This window comes from Haliaeetus leucocephalus, unplaced genomic scaffold (genome assembly GCF_000737465.1).
Source record: "Haliaeetus leucocephalus isolate CR32 unplaced genomic scaffold, Haliaeetus_leucocephalus-4.0 Scaffold730, whole genome shotgun sequence".
Classification (NCBI taxonomy): domain Eukaryota; kingdom Metazoa; phylum Chordata; class Aves; order Accipitriformes; family Accipitridae; genus Haliaeetus; species Haliaeetus leucocephalus.
Genome location: NW_010973166.1, coordinates 3,801,472 through 3,818,673, shown reverse-complemented (window position 1 = coordinate 3,818,673; position 17,202 = coordinate 3,801,472). Strand labels below are relative to the sequence as shown.

Below are 17,202 nucleotides of genomic sequence, written 5' to 3'. Positions count from 1 at the left end.
ATGTCTATCATAGTGTTCCTCTATTGCTTTGTTTTCTGGTGAATTTTGTAACCCTGGCTTCTTTTCACGGTTTATTTTCATTGAGTACTGCTTTTAAAACACAAGCTTTCCAGGGAAGACTGAGGTAAAAAGTATTCACATACTCTGACTTCCAAGCCTTGTTCAACCTTGCTTTCATAAAAATAATCACTACCCAATTAAAGAATTAATCATTCAGAAGAAAGGTGTTTCTGTTAAACTTGTTTCTAGCTAGTTCTTGTGCTATATTCAAGGTAGCATTCCCTAGCAGCACATAGTAAAACATAATTACCCACCATACTCCTATTTCTTCCACTAATATTTCATTCTTCTGAATGTACAACAGAGTAAGAGTCTGAGGAATGGCATGTCAGAAGGAAAGCAAATAAGCAGAACTTCGGGTGAATAAAGATCAACTGAGGGAAAATTATTAATTAAGTTCAATTAATAACTGAACTTAAATTGTTCAGTTGGAAAGCACCTGGTTTCTCAGTGATCCCAAGGAAGAAGATGGGAAGCAAAAAATTATTTCTGTATAAACCATCCTCATCTTGCTAATTGTCTCTCAACCAGCAAAGACTTGATGCCTTAACATGACACTACATGGAATTCTGAGTGAAAAAGATGCATTTGATACAAAACTGTGGTGATTAGCAACCCATTCTCTTTTCTTTGTTTCCAATGTAAATAATTTAAATCCTTTCTAAATACTACTAAAATATGAGGATGCATAATATACCCAAAGGAAACATATAGTGTAGTCTTTTCTCAGCTACCTTTCCTGGGAAGCCATTCAGGAGTATACCGAAGGCTTCTAGCATTGTTCAGAGGATCCAGGAGGAGCAAGGGATCCCCCTAAAGGAAAAAAGAACAAGTAACAGCGGGATGGCCACTTCACATGCTTGCTAGCTTCAGGTACTCATTTAGGACTAACTGTATTTGTTCTGGGGCTACTCAGCTTCTCTTGAATTCAAGGCACCATAACTTGGACTGCACTGAAGGGGCAAGTGAGCAGAATAAGAAACCTCAAGCACTGTGTGTAAAAAATAAAGGGAGCAAAAGACTAGTTCAAATAACATAACCACTATACCTCTAGAAGTTCTCCATTTTTAAGCCATGAGATTGTCGGAGGTGGCACAGCATCTGACTTGCATTCCAGTATAATTTGTCTGTTCTGCAGCACGGTGAGGTCCTGTGGACCACTGGTACCAGCAATGTTAGGAGGAACTGTTACAAAAATTAAGAAAAAAATAAACACCACACATATGAGCTAGTATTAAAATTACTCATGGGAAATTTCTAATTTCTCTCTTAAGTTTAAAATAAATGCAAAGCTACAGTATCATTAATTTGTTCTACTTTTCAATACCTGTGTTAAATATATGACATTTGTTTAACTGGTGAACCTGTTTCCTAATTCATACACTGGAAACTACTGTGACAGAAATTAAAGTCCCTTCTCAGTGAGAGTACCAGCATTTAAGCCAGACAGAGCAGAGATCACTGAAGTTCTGTAAACTGTTTATCAATAAACATGGGAGCTAAAATCTTCAAGAAGAAATCCAAGGCATATTGTAGAACTGAAGAAGTCCCATTTATACTTCCTTTACTATCATTACATTTTATGTACTCATTTCTAAGTACATTTCTTATCTATTATCATCTTAGTTTTTCAGTAGAAAAAGGTATCAGTATACTTCACATTCTTTCTCAGTAAGCACAATAAACTCAATCCAACTGAATACTGGTATCTATAAACTTCCTAGGTATTCAAAATATAAGACTTGGAATTATAATAGAAATCAGTTGCATCAGGTGGAAGTTTCCCTTTTAATTGTGTATCATGTTCAGAATAGTTACCTTTATTCTGAAATGTTAATTCTGATCATATGGTGTAATATCACTTTCTCAAAACACGTAATATTTCTTCTTCAGTAATATATAACTTGTTAAATGAGATACTGATATGTACCTTAGCAGTTTATGCTTTGAAGGAATAATTTCTTTTCCTAAATTAAACTTACCATGCACTCTTACTAAATATTCCTTATCATCATCTCCTGCTGGGCTAGATGCCAAACATGTGTATCTTCCAGTGTCCTCCACCTAGAAACACACAAACAGCTTCAGCAGAAACCATAGAATATGGGAATAATTCAGAAAAATTGTGAAATATAAACATGGACAACAACATGTAACAGGCAGCACTTGAACACAAACACAATAAATAAAGAATGCCTGAAATAAATTCATAAAGTTCTTGAAAACTTCTTTATTTTACCATGGTAGAATTGTACACAGATTGCTTCAGAGTTGCAGGACCCCATAAAATCTCTCTGGATAATGTGTCTCCAGCAAGAACCCTTCTTTTTGTGATGCTTTTTGCAGCAGGTGATCAATAAAGACGGAACTGGCTATAGGTATTGTGTACTAAGGAAATCTTTTTGTGCACACAGACTCGTTAATACTTTTATGCTTTCTTCTTCCTACAAACTCTTCATTCTAAAGACAAGGAGCGGTTGCTTTATAAACAAAACGAGCAGCAATCAGTCCCAAGCCCTGTCCCACTTCTGTTTGGTGAACTTCAGTCTGGCTGTCCGCAGCTGAGTACAGCCTTAGTTTAGGCTGAGTACAGCAGGTTTTTAAAGGTTATTTTTCCCTGGACGCCTTTATTGTCTGAATTAATCTGAAAGTCTTTCTATTGTCTTTATTTATTTTTTCTTAACTTGCACACAGATGACTGCAAATGCAGTTTTCTCTGTAATCTACAACTTATATATGTGAGAAGCAAATGGATATTAGGAAAATCCAAGCTAATGGAAAGAGAAGAAATGAAAAAAGGCTGAGGAGGAACTATAAAACACAAAAGAAGAAAAGCAAGAGATAGTAACAAGAGTCAAATAGGTAGGAAATGAACAAGAACAGATTACAGACACAGACTAAAACCAGAAATAACCCCAGAAAAAGGCAAGTCCCTAGCATTGATTGTTCTGCTTTGTAACAAGAAGTACCAATAAATAAAAAAATTACAGAACTCTGAAATAAACTTGGAGTAATAATGCTCAGAAGAGGCAGAAGTGCTTGGGCACTCTCAACCTATAATACTACTGCTTGTTCTGGATGGGAAACTCTAAGGCAAGGTTTGAAAAATATATTCTCTAACCACAAAGGCAGGTGGATGATTTTACAGAGGCTTTTTAGGACATCTCTTAAGATGGTCCTAATAGCAGGCAGTTCTGTGCACTCCTCTAGGGTTTGCAAAACTGAGCCTATTTGAAACAAACACTCCACCTGAGCACTGGTTATTCGAAGGACTTCTCTTAGGACATGAACATTATCATTCTGCAGAAGCGAGCGTCCATCCTTCATCCATGAGATTTTGGGGACTGGAATACCAGAGGAGATGCAGAGAAGTTCAAGAGGGTTGTTAACAACAACAGAGAGCTCTGCTGGCTCATCTGAACCATTGATGTGAGGTGGCTCTGTGGAAGGAAAAACATTCGAATTCTTTATTGGCTCAAAAAGTCTATAAAACATGATACACAGCCTTGTGGTTAGAGTTCGCAGAATTAGTCTACATTAGTATTATTTCTGACTGTGTCATGAACTCACTGAGTATCTCACGTAATTCCATCTGCCTATTAATTTGCATATTTTATGAGTTGGAATTATGAGTTTGAAAATGTTTTCATATTCCCAGGTAAAATACATTATAAGATATCAGTGAATATATTTATTAGCCCTTTAGCTGTTGTACCTTCAGCTATGCCATCTGCTGTGCTATCATCCTGTCAAGCTGAATTTCTACTAATGAAAGTTATTAATTTAAACCAAATTACTTTGTAAATTAGTTTACTATTAATTATAGCATATTTCAGTACTCAGGAAACATGAAAAAATATATACTATATTACATATCCACACATCTTTAGGTACATTCCATTTCCTTATTTCTCTTATTTATCCCAGTAAATGTTTCTTGAAAATACTCCTTATCCCTCGATATTTTTTTAATTGTTGTCCTGAGTAGATACTAATTTACAGCTCATATTTTGTTCATCCGAGGGGTTAACACTTACCCAGCACTTTTAGGGAAAAGTGCTTGCTGATATCTCCAGCTTCATTGGATGCTACACAAGTGTATTTGCCTGTGTCACCAATCTCTGCTTTTACAAAATGAAGGGCCATTCCTTGGTTACTTGACATCAGGTGAGCTCCAAGGCTTAAAGGATGTCCATTTTTAAACCAAGACATAGTGGGGGCAGGATTGCCATCAGTAAGACACTTCATCGAAGCTGAACTGCCTTTTACTACGGTCACATCCTCTGTTCCTCCTGCATTATCCAAGCTTGGTGGTACTGCCAAGAAACAAAGATCTGATTCATACAGAGTACAACCCAAGTGTTAATTCTGAATTTAAGAAAGTTGGAATGCAGCTACCCTTTTGCATTTCCCCACTTACATTCATGTTTAGCACATGCATTAAAATTCACTTAGAAATTATAGATTATTATTCTTTCTAAAAAACTTGTGACACATTATGGGTGCCAATTCAAGTAAGGACTCTTCTGGGGTTAAAACATTTTCCATTAAAAAAAACACATTGAAAAGTTAATCTTTCCCTCATGACTACCTATGTAAGATATACTTGTGCTTGTCTGCAACTTTATGTTGGTGAGAAAGAAAACTGAATATTAGGTTTAAGAAATTAAGAAATAAGAATCTTTACATAAAGCATTTCAGAGAAACTCACCAAAAACTTGAAGGTTGTAATGTTTGTTGTCCACTCCAGCCCTGTTAGACGCCACACAAGTGTACACACCAGTATCAGATATCTGCACTTGGGCAAGTCTAAAGAGAAAATCATTTTAAGCAAGCTGTAAATGGAATACATTATCTTTATTATGGCATGGTTTGGATCAAATTTTATTCTTGCTTCCAAAAATACTAGCAGAATTACACTGATACAGCAAAAGAGAACAGAAAACTCAGCTAGTTAAAATAGATGAAAACCAACCTGAGAATTTGCCCAGCTGACAGCAACCTGATTTGGGAGGAGACAGACAGAGGAAGGCCATTCTTCAGCCAGTTTATCTGTGGTGGTGGGGTTCCAGTAGCAGTACATTCAACATTTAAGGAGGTGTCCAAACGGGCAGTGAGGTCTTCTGGTTCATCTTTATTATTGGCTATTGTTGGAGGAACTACATTTTGTAAATGTTGAAAAGGAAGATATTAAAACTGGCTCTTAAAACCATTCCACATGTGTTACCTTGCAGGAAATCCTGCACCTAATGCCCCACAGGCAATTCAGTAAGAAGATCCCCATTTTTAAAAAGAGTAAATCCTCTAACAATAATATTGAGCATTAATAAATTATCATTTTACATATTTAAAATCAGATGCACTTTAGAATGATAGTGGAATTATCTCTTCGATTTGTCAGGCTGTGGCAAACAAGAGGGAGCTCAGAGCCTGAAGCTCATGGGTAGAGAATGACAATGCAGGTGGTCAGGCCTTACAGAGGATGGGCTGAACCACTTAAGGGCCAGATGGGACTTGGCAGTTCGCTGCCACTCAAACTTACCTATTGAAATAAACCTTAAATAAAGTGAAAGCTAGAATCATGCAGGAGGAAAGTTAGTTTATTAACTTCTAGATGTATATGCTGACTTAATTTTTAAATATAGAAAATTTCAAAATGCCTGGTTAAGTATTCTGGCTGATTGTTGTAAAAGAACTGCTTTTTGTGTTTGGTGGTTTTACAAGTTAGTTTGAAAGCCTTGGTCTTGGGGGCAAGAAGGGACTCACTACATAAAGAAGGCTCAGCCACATGCAGTTCCAAGCTCTGGCTGACTTAAGATTCCATCACACACCATGACAGTTGCATAGATAAGACCATCTAAGTTGGTTATTGCTTGAACCTCAATGAATACAAATTGACCAAAAAGGTCTCCACTGTTGTGTGGTGCCATTCTGTCCGCAAAAGATATGATGTGGTCATTCAGTATTGTTATTTATTTTGTCAAAGGTCACCTCTTGCTAGTCTGCTCATGCTCATAATTCCAATTGATTCTGAGTCTCTGTATAACTGGGACAGACACACTACTGTGAAACACTGCCTTATGCAGAGCTCTTCAGTCTTTCACACTAGTCATTATACTTAATGGACACATTTTTCACAAATTAAAATGTCCACTCTCTGCACTGCTAAAGAAGAGTTATGCTCACTATCTTCTGTATGTCAAATTGTGCAAGAGAAGAATTTAATCCAAAACTCTATAATTTTTCTTTTAAACACTAGGGACCTTTAACTATTAGTTCCCTACCATACTACTCTTGTTTTAGCTAATGTGCTTTGATTGGAATTATTGAAGATAAACTAATAGAACAAAAAAGATAGCAGTATCCTAGTAAATCAGCCCCAAGTGTATCTTTCTCTGCAAGAAAAAAAAAATCACTACAAGCAGAATTCCTCTATTATGAAATACACCAAAGGAATTAATTTCTGTTTATCCCAAAACACATTTACCAGTGATTTCAATCGTTTTGTCATTGACAGAACATCCTGTGTAATATACTGTGATATCTACAGTACATGAAATTGGAAACACATGCATGTAGTATTACACTGAAGACAGGCATTCATTTCTTGGCCCTCTCTTGGGAGCACTTACAAAGATAGGATTATAGACCAGATTTCAGTTTCACATCTGTGAAAACTCACCATATACATTCAAGTTGAAAATTCGGTCTTCCTCTCCTGCAGGATTAGTAGCCACACAAGTGTATTTTCCTGTATCAGAACTGAGAGCTCTGAAAATGTTTAATGTGCTGCCATCTGGAGTTACCCTACAAAGAAGGTTGTAAAATCCAGTGAGTTTGTTTACGTATTCCTATGACCTGGCAAATAAACAGTCAGTTTTGTACATTTAAATAAGCTACCTGTATCTATCTTCTTGGGAATTTGGTGAGAGAACCATTGGTTTTCTTGCAAAGTATTATTATTAGAGATAGGCTAGGGAGTTTTTCCTAGAGATGTCCTGTATTTAAACTTGTATTAGTATTCAATTCTAAGCAGGCTTTTGAAGAACCCATGATGAAAAGCATCAAGAGTAAAATGTTTCCATGTCTCAGGTCCTTCCCCTCCAAAGGAACTTAATGGAACTTATTGACATTAATAAACTTTAATGAACCTGATGAACTTTAATGGAATTTATTAGCTGAGAAAGGAATAGATATCATATACTTATCTCTGTATAAAAAAAATATAAATAAAAATCAAAGTAGTAACAAAGTATACTAGATTTATAGAAGCTAAAGAGAGAGATGATGTTCTTAACCTGGCTAAGCTAAGACTCAGGCTCTCTTTACACTTGCTCTGTAGGGCCCTCTTTTATGCTCCCTCTTAGGGTCCTCTGAGGTTTAAAATTACAGAAGATGACAATGCAGTGTCTGCTTATTTTTGCTTGCCTTATTCTTTGTAAATCATCACTGGCAACTGTTTTTCCATCTTTAAGCCATTGTATAATAGGCATGGGCACTCCATTGACATTGCAGACGAGCTGGATGCTTTCTCCCAGGAGGACACTGACCTCACTAGGTATTTCAGAGCCAACAATATCAGGAGGAACTGGAAATACATGATGGAGGGAAGAGAAGATTCATCAGCAAGAAACATAATCTAAACTGTAAAACTTACACTGCAGTAGCTCATAAGTACTAGCATTTATTGCAGTACCTTCATTCAAATCTAGTTTAGAAAGTACATGATTATGTTGTTAGAGGAGGTTCTGCAAAGATAAATTCAAAGCCACTTTAATAATTCCTTAAAACAGCTAATTTACAAAGTTATAAAAAACATGTATCTTTGCCATTATATTTAATATCTATAGTTATCTGCTTAAACAATGCTAACGTACAATATTATGACAAAATCCCATTTCATGAAACATCACAATGCACTGTAACAATTAAATGCCTGTTTAACTCTTGAGCATGTGCTTAGTGCACAGTCACATGCTCTATTGCATCAAGACTATCATATTCCTGTTAAGAGCCACACACTTACTCCATCTTAACCAGCAGCCATTTTTAGCCTGTTCTTCCAAAGAACAAGGATGACAGTCATGCTATCCATCAAGACTGTCAGTCCCACTAGTAAGTTTTGAGCATTTCAAGCTATTTCAGTCACATTTGATCAAACAAGCAGCTTGATATTCAATTCCTAAGCTTGGGGAAAAACTGGCAGACAGGCAGGGACACACACAAAAAACCAGCACCCCCAAGGAACGATTGCCATGACAAAGAGTTACTAGATGGCCAGCTATCACACATGGGTGTGCCTGCACACTCAGCTCACAGCTGATGCTCCCTCTTCTTCCTCAACCAGCAACTGTTGGTGTGGGAAAGGACGATGTCAGAAAGCCGGAGATGCTATATAATAGGTGTATTACTGGACAGGGGAGGGAACTAGTGCAATTAATGGGGATAAGTCATTAGGAACAGAGGAAAACAAAGATAGTTGCAGTGCAAGGCAGGAGACAATTCCAAAACAAATAAGGGTTTCTCATCTTAGCAGGCGGGGAAAAAAAAAATCATAAGGAAATTCTGCCAGTATTTCTTTGCTGTGTCCTCCTATTTGCTATTGCAAAAAAGGCAAGTGGTATCACTGCTTCTGAAACCATCTATGTGTGGTGCTCCACACTCAATCAACCAGCGTAGCTTCAGTGTTCAGCAGGAGGAAGGATGTGATAAGCAGCAAACACACACAGCCTTCCTGATTGCTTTCAAGTTATGTCATCTCAGTGTCTCTAGTACAGAGACAGTGTCATACTCAACCAATTATTAACCAGTTCTGCTCACTGCACTCTCATGCCTTACCTTGGATAGAAAGCACATAACTTTTCTGAGCTTTTCCCTCTATATTTGAGGCAATACATGTGTAGGTCCCACTGTCTAGAAGCTGAGAGCGAGCGATCTGAAGCTTGCTTCCACCAGATAAAATATGAACTTCAAGAGAATCAGAGTTTTCTGAAAATATGTAAACAGGTAGTCATTCCAAACCAGGCCACAGAGATCAAACACATTTTGAGAATTTTTTTCATCAAAATTTCAAAACAAAACAAAGATTCAGATCAGTTAACATAAGAGTCTGCCTAGAGACAGATGAAGAAGAAACAAAAAATAGGCAGCAAATAGCACAGTGGTGCCCCAAAGGGGGAAAAAAGAGCAGAAAGAGCGTGAGAGAATGTTACCTATTGGTTTTCCATCCTTAAGCCACACTAATGTTGGTGGAGGAATTCCAGTAGCATCGCATGCAAAGGTAACAGGATTACTGATAGTTTCATTGACCAACTCTTGTTCAGGGCCTTCTATATTTGGTGGCACTATAAATTGAATGGAAGCAATAAGAATGGTTTGGTTATCAAATATTTTTATAAACTGATTTTGAATTGTCTACTCCACAATGTCTATGGTATTATAATAACTACTGCAGATAATGCAGAGTATGCTCACCATAAATATTAAGATGGAAATTTTTATCATCTCGCCCTGCAATATTTATGGCTTTGCACACATATTGGCCCGTGTCAGAAACCTAAAATAAAAATAAATTAAAAAAAACTTATTATGGAGTCTTATTTTAATGTTACAATTTAGAGATATTAACAGCCTTTGCCTCTGCCAGCTCAAGGTCCTTTTCACAGAATGAAAGGCCTCCAGCAAATACATTTCCTATGCACAGCTAGTAGAAAACACCAATAAAGGGCAAAACAATTGCTTAACAGTAGCAGAGTAGTGGCAGATGCAACATTCCAAAAGCCTGGCCTACCTCTGCACCCTTGATTTGTAATGTTTGCCCGTCTGCTAAAATCTCCACATTTGCAGACTCTGAAATTAGGCGCCTGTTCTTGTACCAGGTGATGACTGGTGGTGGAATAGCATTGGATTCACACTCTAACGTCACCGGGGTCCCCACTCTCACGTTCAGCACTGTCAGTGAGGTTCCACTATGGTCTTTGATGCTTGGGGGCACTGTAGAAGAAACTCAGAGTTATTTCTGCCTTTTTTTGGTGAGAGGGCAGAAAACAACCTAATAAAAATAAATATAAATTACTGCATTTTCAAAGCAATAGGTATTATTTCAGAAAATAGTAAAAAACAAACCAAGGACAGTTAGGAAACTCTTCTTCTGACTTTCCCCAGCTTGGTTTCTGGCAATACAAGTATATTCACCATCATCTAGTAGTTTGGCTCGGGGAATCTGCAGAGTCCGAGCACCTGAAGTAAAGAGAGAAGGTCTGAGATTTATTTGTGGTTATTGTGTCAATCTCAAATGCTATTTTAAAATTCCAGGTCCAACAGACTGAGCACAGGCACTAAATTAACCTCAGATTCAAAAAAGCCCTGCACTGCCATTGCTTTTTAAGGTTCTTAAATCCTTAAAAAAAAAAAAAAAATCCAGACAAGAGAACTAAAATTTTAGGGTAAATTTCATTAGCACTGTTAATTACAAGTTTGGGCCACAAATACTCCTTTTAGACCTGTTTGTTTAGTAGCTGCTAATGGCTGTCTCCTAACATAACTATGCCCTTTCCCCTTACCTCTGTCACTATCCCATTCTTTACTCCCCAGTCTTACCTGTCTCCACTCGTGAAGCTACTTACTGCCTGTGTCTACATTACTAATCTGCACAGATGCCTCTACTGCCATTAAGCAATTTCCAGGCCTGTGCCTTAGCTTATGCAGTAACACAGCCCCCAGTCAGATGATACCAGCAAGACAGGGCTGAGCAACACACAAATGATCTTCACTTGATACCCTGGGCTGAAGATAAGCAGCGGGAGCAGAAGTGACACAGACGCTCATGGACCTTATTTAGTGAGGAGCTTCAGAAGGTTAAGGAGACCTCAGAACACAAGGACTTCTTCCTGAGAGTTCAGCAGGGTTAATCCAGTTTCCCACTGAAGTCAATGGGAAGCTTTTCACTTTTTGTCATCTAACCCAGCAGAATTTATCTTACCCTCTGTCCAATTTCTGATCATTTCTTTGAAAGGTGAGTCAAAGTGACTCAATTTTGATCAATACCTATATCAGAGCACCTCTGTTATGTGACTTGCCCTCTAGTCTTTTCCACACAGTTTATTTCAGTGCTTTCAGTCCAAGCCACTTTTCTTTAAAAAAAGTGAACCCACCCAACAGCCAAGAAATTATTAAACACAGTAGGCCAAGTGTCTTGTCTACTCACTGGAGCAATACTAAGAACATACTGGCTCCATAAATAGTGGCCATGGTCCTTATCAAGACAAACCAGACAGAAGTTGAGTCCAAAGGCTGTAGAAATAGCTGAGATTCCTCACCAGGCACAATGAAAGTGTTGGTATTCGAACTGATAGGTTTTCCATTCTTGAGCCAGCTGAGATCAGGAGGTGGAAAGCCAGTGACCTCACAAGTCAGAGAGATGAAATTATTCACCACCACAGTCAAATTCTCAGGATTAGTACCAACAACAATTGGAGGAACTGCAGAGAAAGATACATTAACAGTATCTATCACAGCATCAGCAAACAATATTCTACAAGATCCTGATTTACTAAAATAAAGCTGAATTGCTGAGTTTTGCCAAAGGGTCAAGTTGCAAGAATCTTTCACATTCTACGAATGGATCTGCTGCTTTTTGGATGCATCTGGAAATATGACTGAAGCCAATCTAATGATCATTCCTGTTCCTATAATTCACAAAAATTTCAATGCTTTCATTTGCAATCCTTCTGTGTTTGAGGTTGGGAAGGCTAATCAACCTATAAGAGGTCCTGCAGTTCCTGACTAATGCACTATCAATTTTAAAATGCTGTACTCATAGGACATTTGCTATGTAAGGCAGGACTGACTACATTTACCTTGTCAGGATATGTAGTATGACTAAGTATCATTTCTTCCTGATATTGTATTGCTCCTATTCTTTCTGAAATAGTCCATTTTCTCATTACAGAGAACGAAAAATGATTCCTTCTGTTACAGTTCAGAGTTCTTCTGTTAACCAGACAAACCTGTTGTTTAATAGTGAGCTAAGCAGTTTAAAATTCTGGCATGCAAGCATTGCTCTAAGGGGTGCATTTTTAAGCTTACAATTCCCAGTATTTTTAAATACAAGAATATTTTGAAATTTGACCTTTCTAAAAGAACTATTTAAAATGAAATAGCTGTAAATCTCTTCCTTTTAATAAACCCCAAGTTTTAGTTTCCATGTTTTTGCAGTGTGGATATATAAAACACTTAAGAGGAAAGCATAAGCATGTTCTTGGCTCTATTGGGCAGAAAAATCATTCCAAAGAACACATGGAATCCTCTTCTTCAAAGACAGAAATGTTAAAGTATTTTGGACCATATCCACCAAAAATACTCCAGCTGCTGTCACTTGAATGACACAAAACAGTCATTAAGCCAAGTTTATTGCTCCTCTGTGGCACTGCAGAAACAAGAGGAGTCAATGTAAATGGGTGAATTCAGTCCATATTTTTCAGCTTGGAATAACTGAAGATTATTTCCCTGATAATGAGCATAAAATGGTTCACTGAATAAATGGAAGAATTCTGATCTGATGACATTTTATAGTCATTTGTATTTATCTACTTTTACAGTTACTTTCCCCCAGATGTGATTATTAGCAGTGCAAGACAGTGGGCAATTTAATATACAGGGACAAATCTGAGCTATCTTTTAATGAACTTTGCTTAAACTATGTAAATGGTAGATTTCAAATTCTGCAGCCCCCACTGCATGCACAAAGCACTCACAAACGCACCACAGGTCATCTGCATATGCAAATGTCTTTGTATGTGCATAGAGATGCAGTAATGGGCTTAATTTTAGTATTCAGCGTGAAAATTACCTATTTATTATGTAAGGGTTGAGATTTATATATAACCTATATATTAGGTTAAGGGCTGAGATTTTAAAACTGGATGCTTATATTCAATGTTTTAGAAGGTTTTATTTTAGTTTTATTACTCACCTTTGAGACAAGAAGTGAATTTTTCAACTTATTAAAAAGCATCATCTTTAATATTTTATTTAAATTTATGAAAGCAGTTCCATTAGAAACATACAAAAATGCTGGAAAATAACCTTTTTTTGACACTGACAAAGCAAAGATCATGCTGCTTAGTGATAATGCATTTTCATCAGGGCTTCACCCTGCATGGCCCTTTCCTGAACAGCTATAGTCTAATTTTTCAAATGAAACTACATTCATAGAGAATAATAGAACTAAATTGGTAATACTGTTGAGCTAGAATTCAAGCTTCATTCAAATATTTCTTTTAAAATAATAGTATTAGACAATAGTTATTATAAACAAATATTTTAAAGAGAGGAAGTTATAATTAAAACACAAATGTCAAGAAAAGCAAAATATTTTGATCTAAAAACAAAACTCAGACATCAGGAAATCTGGATAGACTCCACTGAAAGAAAATAACTTCTCAGAGAATGACTCCAAGGCAAATTCTTCCCATGACAGTGTTATTTTGGGCTAATTGTATTATGAGTAGAAAAAAAGCACTATAAATTTGTTTCATTTAGTATGTAAATTTTCTGCATGTGTGAATGAGAAAAAAAATTATTTCTTCTGTATGTAATAACCTGAATCATCAGATTCCTGGGATGCTGGTACTATATTTAAGTGAGAGAGAAAGAAGACAGCACTTGGTTTACTAGCTAGTATGTAATACATAAGATCAGCTAGCTAACAAGGATGTGAAAAAGGAAACCGATCATATGTAGAAGACTGTGATACAAGTCTCCAAATCATACTGTGAAAGCAGATAAAGATGTAGCTGCCAGTATTCTTTGGTATGTTTTAAAATGTAATGGTGGAGATGAATTTGTGGGAATAATGCTTATTTGATCTTCAATTCAGAATGGAAAGCTGAAAGTGGTGGAATGAAGAGTGGGTAAAAGGGGAAGTTAGGGTTTACTCTGAAATGTTAATTAGAGATACCGTGATTTTCTGAATCTATCAGGAGAGGTAAGGGAAGGTGATGGAGAGACTGGTTTTTTTAAATAAGGGAAAATGTCTTAATTTCTTGATCATATATGTTTTAGACTTATGACGCTGAAGGCCAAAATTTATTTTAACCCTATTCTAACTCCACAACAAAACAAAAAATAGAGAACAGAAAGGAATCTTAAAGGGTAAATTTTTTAAAAGTAAGCTTTCACAATGCTGTAACTCTTTGTTTAATGCTTTCTAATAATTAAATTTCTTGGAAAATGCATTTTATGAACATTTTGAAACAGATTATAATCTAACCTGTTTGTAATTCATGATTTCAGGGCTTAGCAACCCCTACACAGTGTACACACAGAGCCACTACACAAGGCTCCCTCAATAATAATTTCCACCTATGTGGAATACATATAAGGGAGCTAAAGCCACGTGGTATCAAAAGCCATGTGTTGCCAAGGTACTTTAAACTTACATTTGATTTCTGGTATGTCAGAATCTCCGTTACACCCAATAAGATGACTTACACGCATAAAGCTAAGTATGTGCCTAAGCACTCTGCTAGAATTAACATATTCAAGCTAAACTAACGTTTGAAAGAATACAATCAGAAAATTATGGATTATTGTACTTACCATGAACATTTAGGTTAAAATACTTCTTGGCGCTTCCAGCTATGTTTTCCACAATGCAGACATACCTGCCAGTATCTGTTATTCGGGAATTCAAAATCTAAGGGCAGGAGGGGGGGAGGAAAAAAAAAAAGATGGTTGTTGAGCTAATACATAAGACAACTTACAGTCAAAGAACCAAGTGGAGACAATTAAGCTCGGCTTTCTTTTGTTTTAATAGTCTTTTTTTGTTTTAATAGCTTCATCCAATTTAATTCATTGATAGGAAGGGGGGGTTCTTCAGAATACACTATTTTCTTAAAGAAAGAAAAAAGAAAAATGTGGTACATCTTGCAATAATTAAACTCTATTAGGGAAACTTGGATATAACTGGCAGCAACAGGTTGCCCTCCACAAGCCAACATTATTTTAAATCAAGTGATTTCACTGATGCAGTTCACAGCGCGACCCGACAAACAGTTGGGTCAGCAGAACTGAGGGAACTACACAGGATTGAGAAGAAGCAGCTGAAGGACAGGAACAAGGGACAAAAAACTCCTTAGGTTTGCAGCACCCTGTAGAAAAAAAAAATTCAGAATCGCACACTCAGCAAATCTAAACAGTTTTGTCTTTATTGGCAGCTTGTGTTTGTGATGTTAAAAATCAGTTTTTCACTAAGAGCTACCTGTAACCTCTTTCCATTAGACAAAAGTGTGTGTTTGTCATCTTCTGCTAGGAGATGGCCATCCTTTTGCCAGGTAATACTTGGAGAAGGGCTGCCACTTGCAACACAGTCCATCACTGCAACCTTGTTCACAAGCACAGTCACTTCTTCAGGCAGATCACCATCAGCTCCACTGATGGACGGTGGTACTACAAAAGAGCAAAATGTGATAAGAATACTGTGACTTAGTACCTCTCAGTGTTTTCTGTTCTGTTGTGCATTTTGTTTTGGTTTGCTGTTTGGTTTTTTTTTTTAAGATTGCAGACCAATCTTTTAGATTGGATTTTTAGAAGAAAGTAGTGAAATCTTCAGTGAATACAGTGAAAGATAGTAAAATCCCAAGAGTAGTTCAGCTGGAACCAATCGGTATAACTCAAAGGACTGCATGAGTACTATGCTTATTCACAGTGGCTGTAAAGAAGAACAGGTGAAAACTCATTTTCCAGTTAGTCTATCATGTTCTTTGTTGTCAGAACAAAAGAGGATTTCCAAGGCAGGACCCCTTCCTAACAATAAATCAGTGTTTTCAGTGGTAGATAGAGAAATAGAAGTGAAAAAATAAACGTTTCCCAAGGCAAAAACCTTGACTACATCAACAGACAATGCAAGCAGTATACAAAAGCTTTCTGTGCAATGTTTGTAACCAAATCATACAAAATGGACTCTGCAGGCATTCAATGGTTGATCTAAATCATCAATTCCCTTAAGCCTTTGGGAGTTCTGCAGGTATTTTAGAAAATTATGACCAAAATAAGGATAGAGAAAAGTCTAGTAGGTCAGAAGTTTGAATTGGAAACTGGATAGGGAACAAGAGATACCAAGATAAAACCTGGATTTCTACATATACTTTTGTTTCTGGTGAAGCGTGATAGGGGTAACACAATTGAGCTCCTGTAACAATAACCTAAAAACATACTGAACTAACAACATTAATACTACTTTCATGCAATTCTGTATACTTCTACAAAACTCTAGCACCTTTTATAACCACATTTATTTCATAGTTTACAAACATGCAGAATTTATAAACTGTAAAAACATTAAGTAAACCTGGACTATGATGCTTCATTAGTTTCCACAGAACTCTTTTTTTGTCATTAAAAAGAAAAAGGAAAGCAGGAAAGCTCACAGAGCACGCGGACATCGTAATGAATGGAATCCTCCCCAGCTTCATTTACTGCCACACACATGTATCTTCCAGCATCTTCAGCCTGTGCCCGTGGAATCTGCAACACTCGGCCTCCTGGAAGGAAAATGAATTCAAGATTTAAATGCAGCATCAAGCAGTTTCCATCATTTCCACACCACATCTCACTAGACACCTGAGCAAGCAAATTGATGAATGGTCAGCATTTGTTCTGAATTATAAGTAACTAAAGACTTTTATTTCCTAGTTACTTTTTCTACTGGCAGATACTTGGAATTCAGCAATGTTCATACTGAAATGTTAGAAAAAAAGTAATTAATTCCACATAAAGGAATAACATTCTTCAGCCATATGCAGCCAGACATTAACCTTCAATATTTCTCAGCAAGGTGACAGAAAACTAATAGGCAAAAGTAAATAAGCACAGAATATTCTTGTAAAGCTGTTCCAAACTGAAAAAATTTACTTCTGAGGCTTATAGGTACTGTTCCTCTATTTCTATATTCCTACCATTCAGGTACTCTATTCCTCATTTCAAGCATAGCCACATAAATAGCTTCATAAAGAGAGGACATATTAGGAATACATTTTGGGAGTGGTTGTCACTGGTCTCCCAACAGATAAGCAATAGATAGACAAAAAGACATTATCCCCACCACTGCCCTTCTTTACACACACCATCCCAAAACCATCC

At 36.8% G+C, this 17,202-nt stretch overlaps 1 protein-coding gene across 1 annotated transcript in view; it reads right to left on the bottom strand.

Moving 5' to 3' along the window:
- The window catches only part of HMCN1 (hemicentin 1), a 208,539-nt gene that overhangs the window by 40,609 nt on the left and 150,728 nt on the right, over window positions 1-17,202 (bottom strand). The window contains exons 55-71 of the mRNA XM_010580732.1: window positions 16,491-16,604; window positions 15,323-15,510; window positions 14,662-14,758; window positions 11,379-11,540; window positions 10,186-10,299; window positions 9,851-10,053; window positions 9,535-9,616; window positions 9,273-9,404; window positions 8,899-9,048; window positions 7,489-7,648; window positions 6,743-6,867; window positions 5,036-5,219; window positions 4,772-4,869; window positions 4,098-4,376; window positions 3,310-3,500; window positions 2,043-2,124; window positions 1,109-1,245 (exon numbers count right to left, since the gene is read on the bottom strand). Coding sequence (XP_010579034.1) covers window positions 1,109-1,245; window positions 2,043-2,124; window positions 3,310-3,500; window positions 4,098-4,376; window positions 4,772-4,869; window positions 5,036-5,219; window positions 6,743-6,867; window positions 7,489-7,648; window positions 8,899-9,048; window positions 9,273-9,404; window positions 9,535-9,616; window positions 9,851-10,053; window positions 10,186-10,299; window positions 11,379-11,540; window positions 14,662-14,758; window positions 15,323-15,510; window positions 16,491-16,604 — 2,498 coding nt within the window. The remainder of the gene's footprint in view (window positions 1-1,108; window positions 1,246-2,042; window positions 2,125-3,309; window positions 3,501-4,097; window positions 4,377-4,771; window positions 4,870-5,035; window positions 5,220-6,742; window positions 6,868-7,488; window positions 7,649-8,898; window positions 9,049-9,272; window positions 9,405-9,534; window positions 9,617-9,850; window positions 10,054-10,185; window positions 10,300-11,378; window positions 11,541-14,661; window positions 14,759-15,322; window positions 15,511-16,490; window positions 16,605-17,202) is intronic.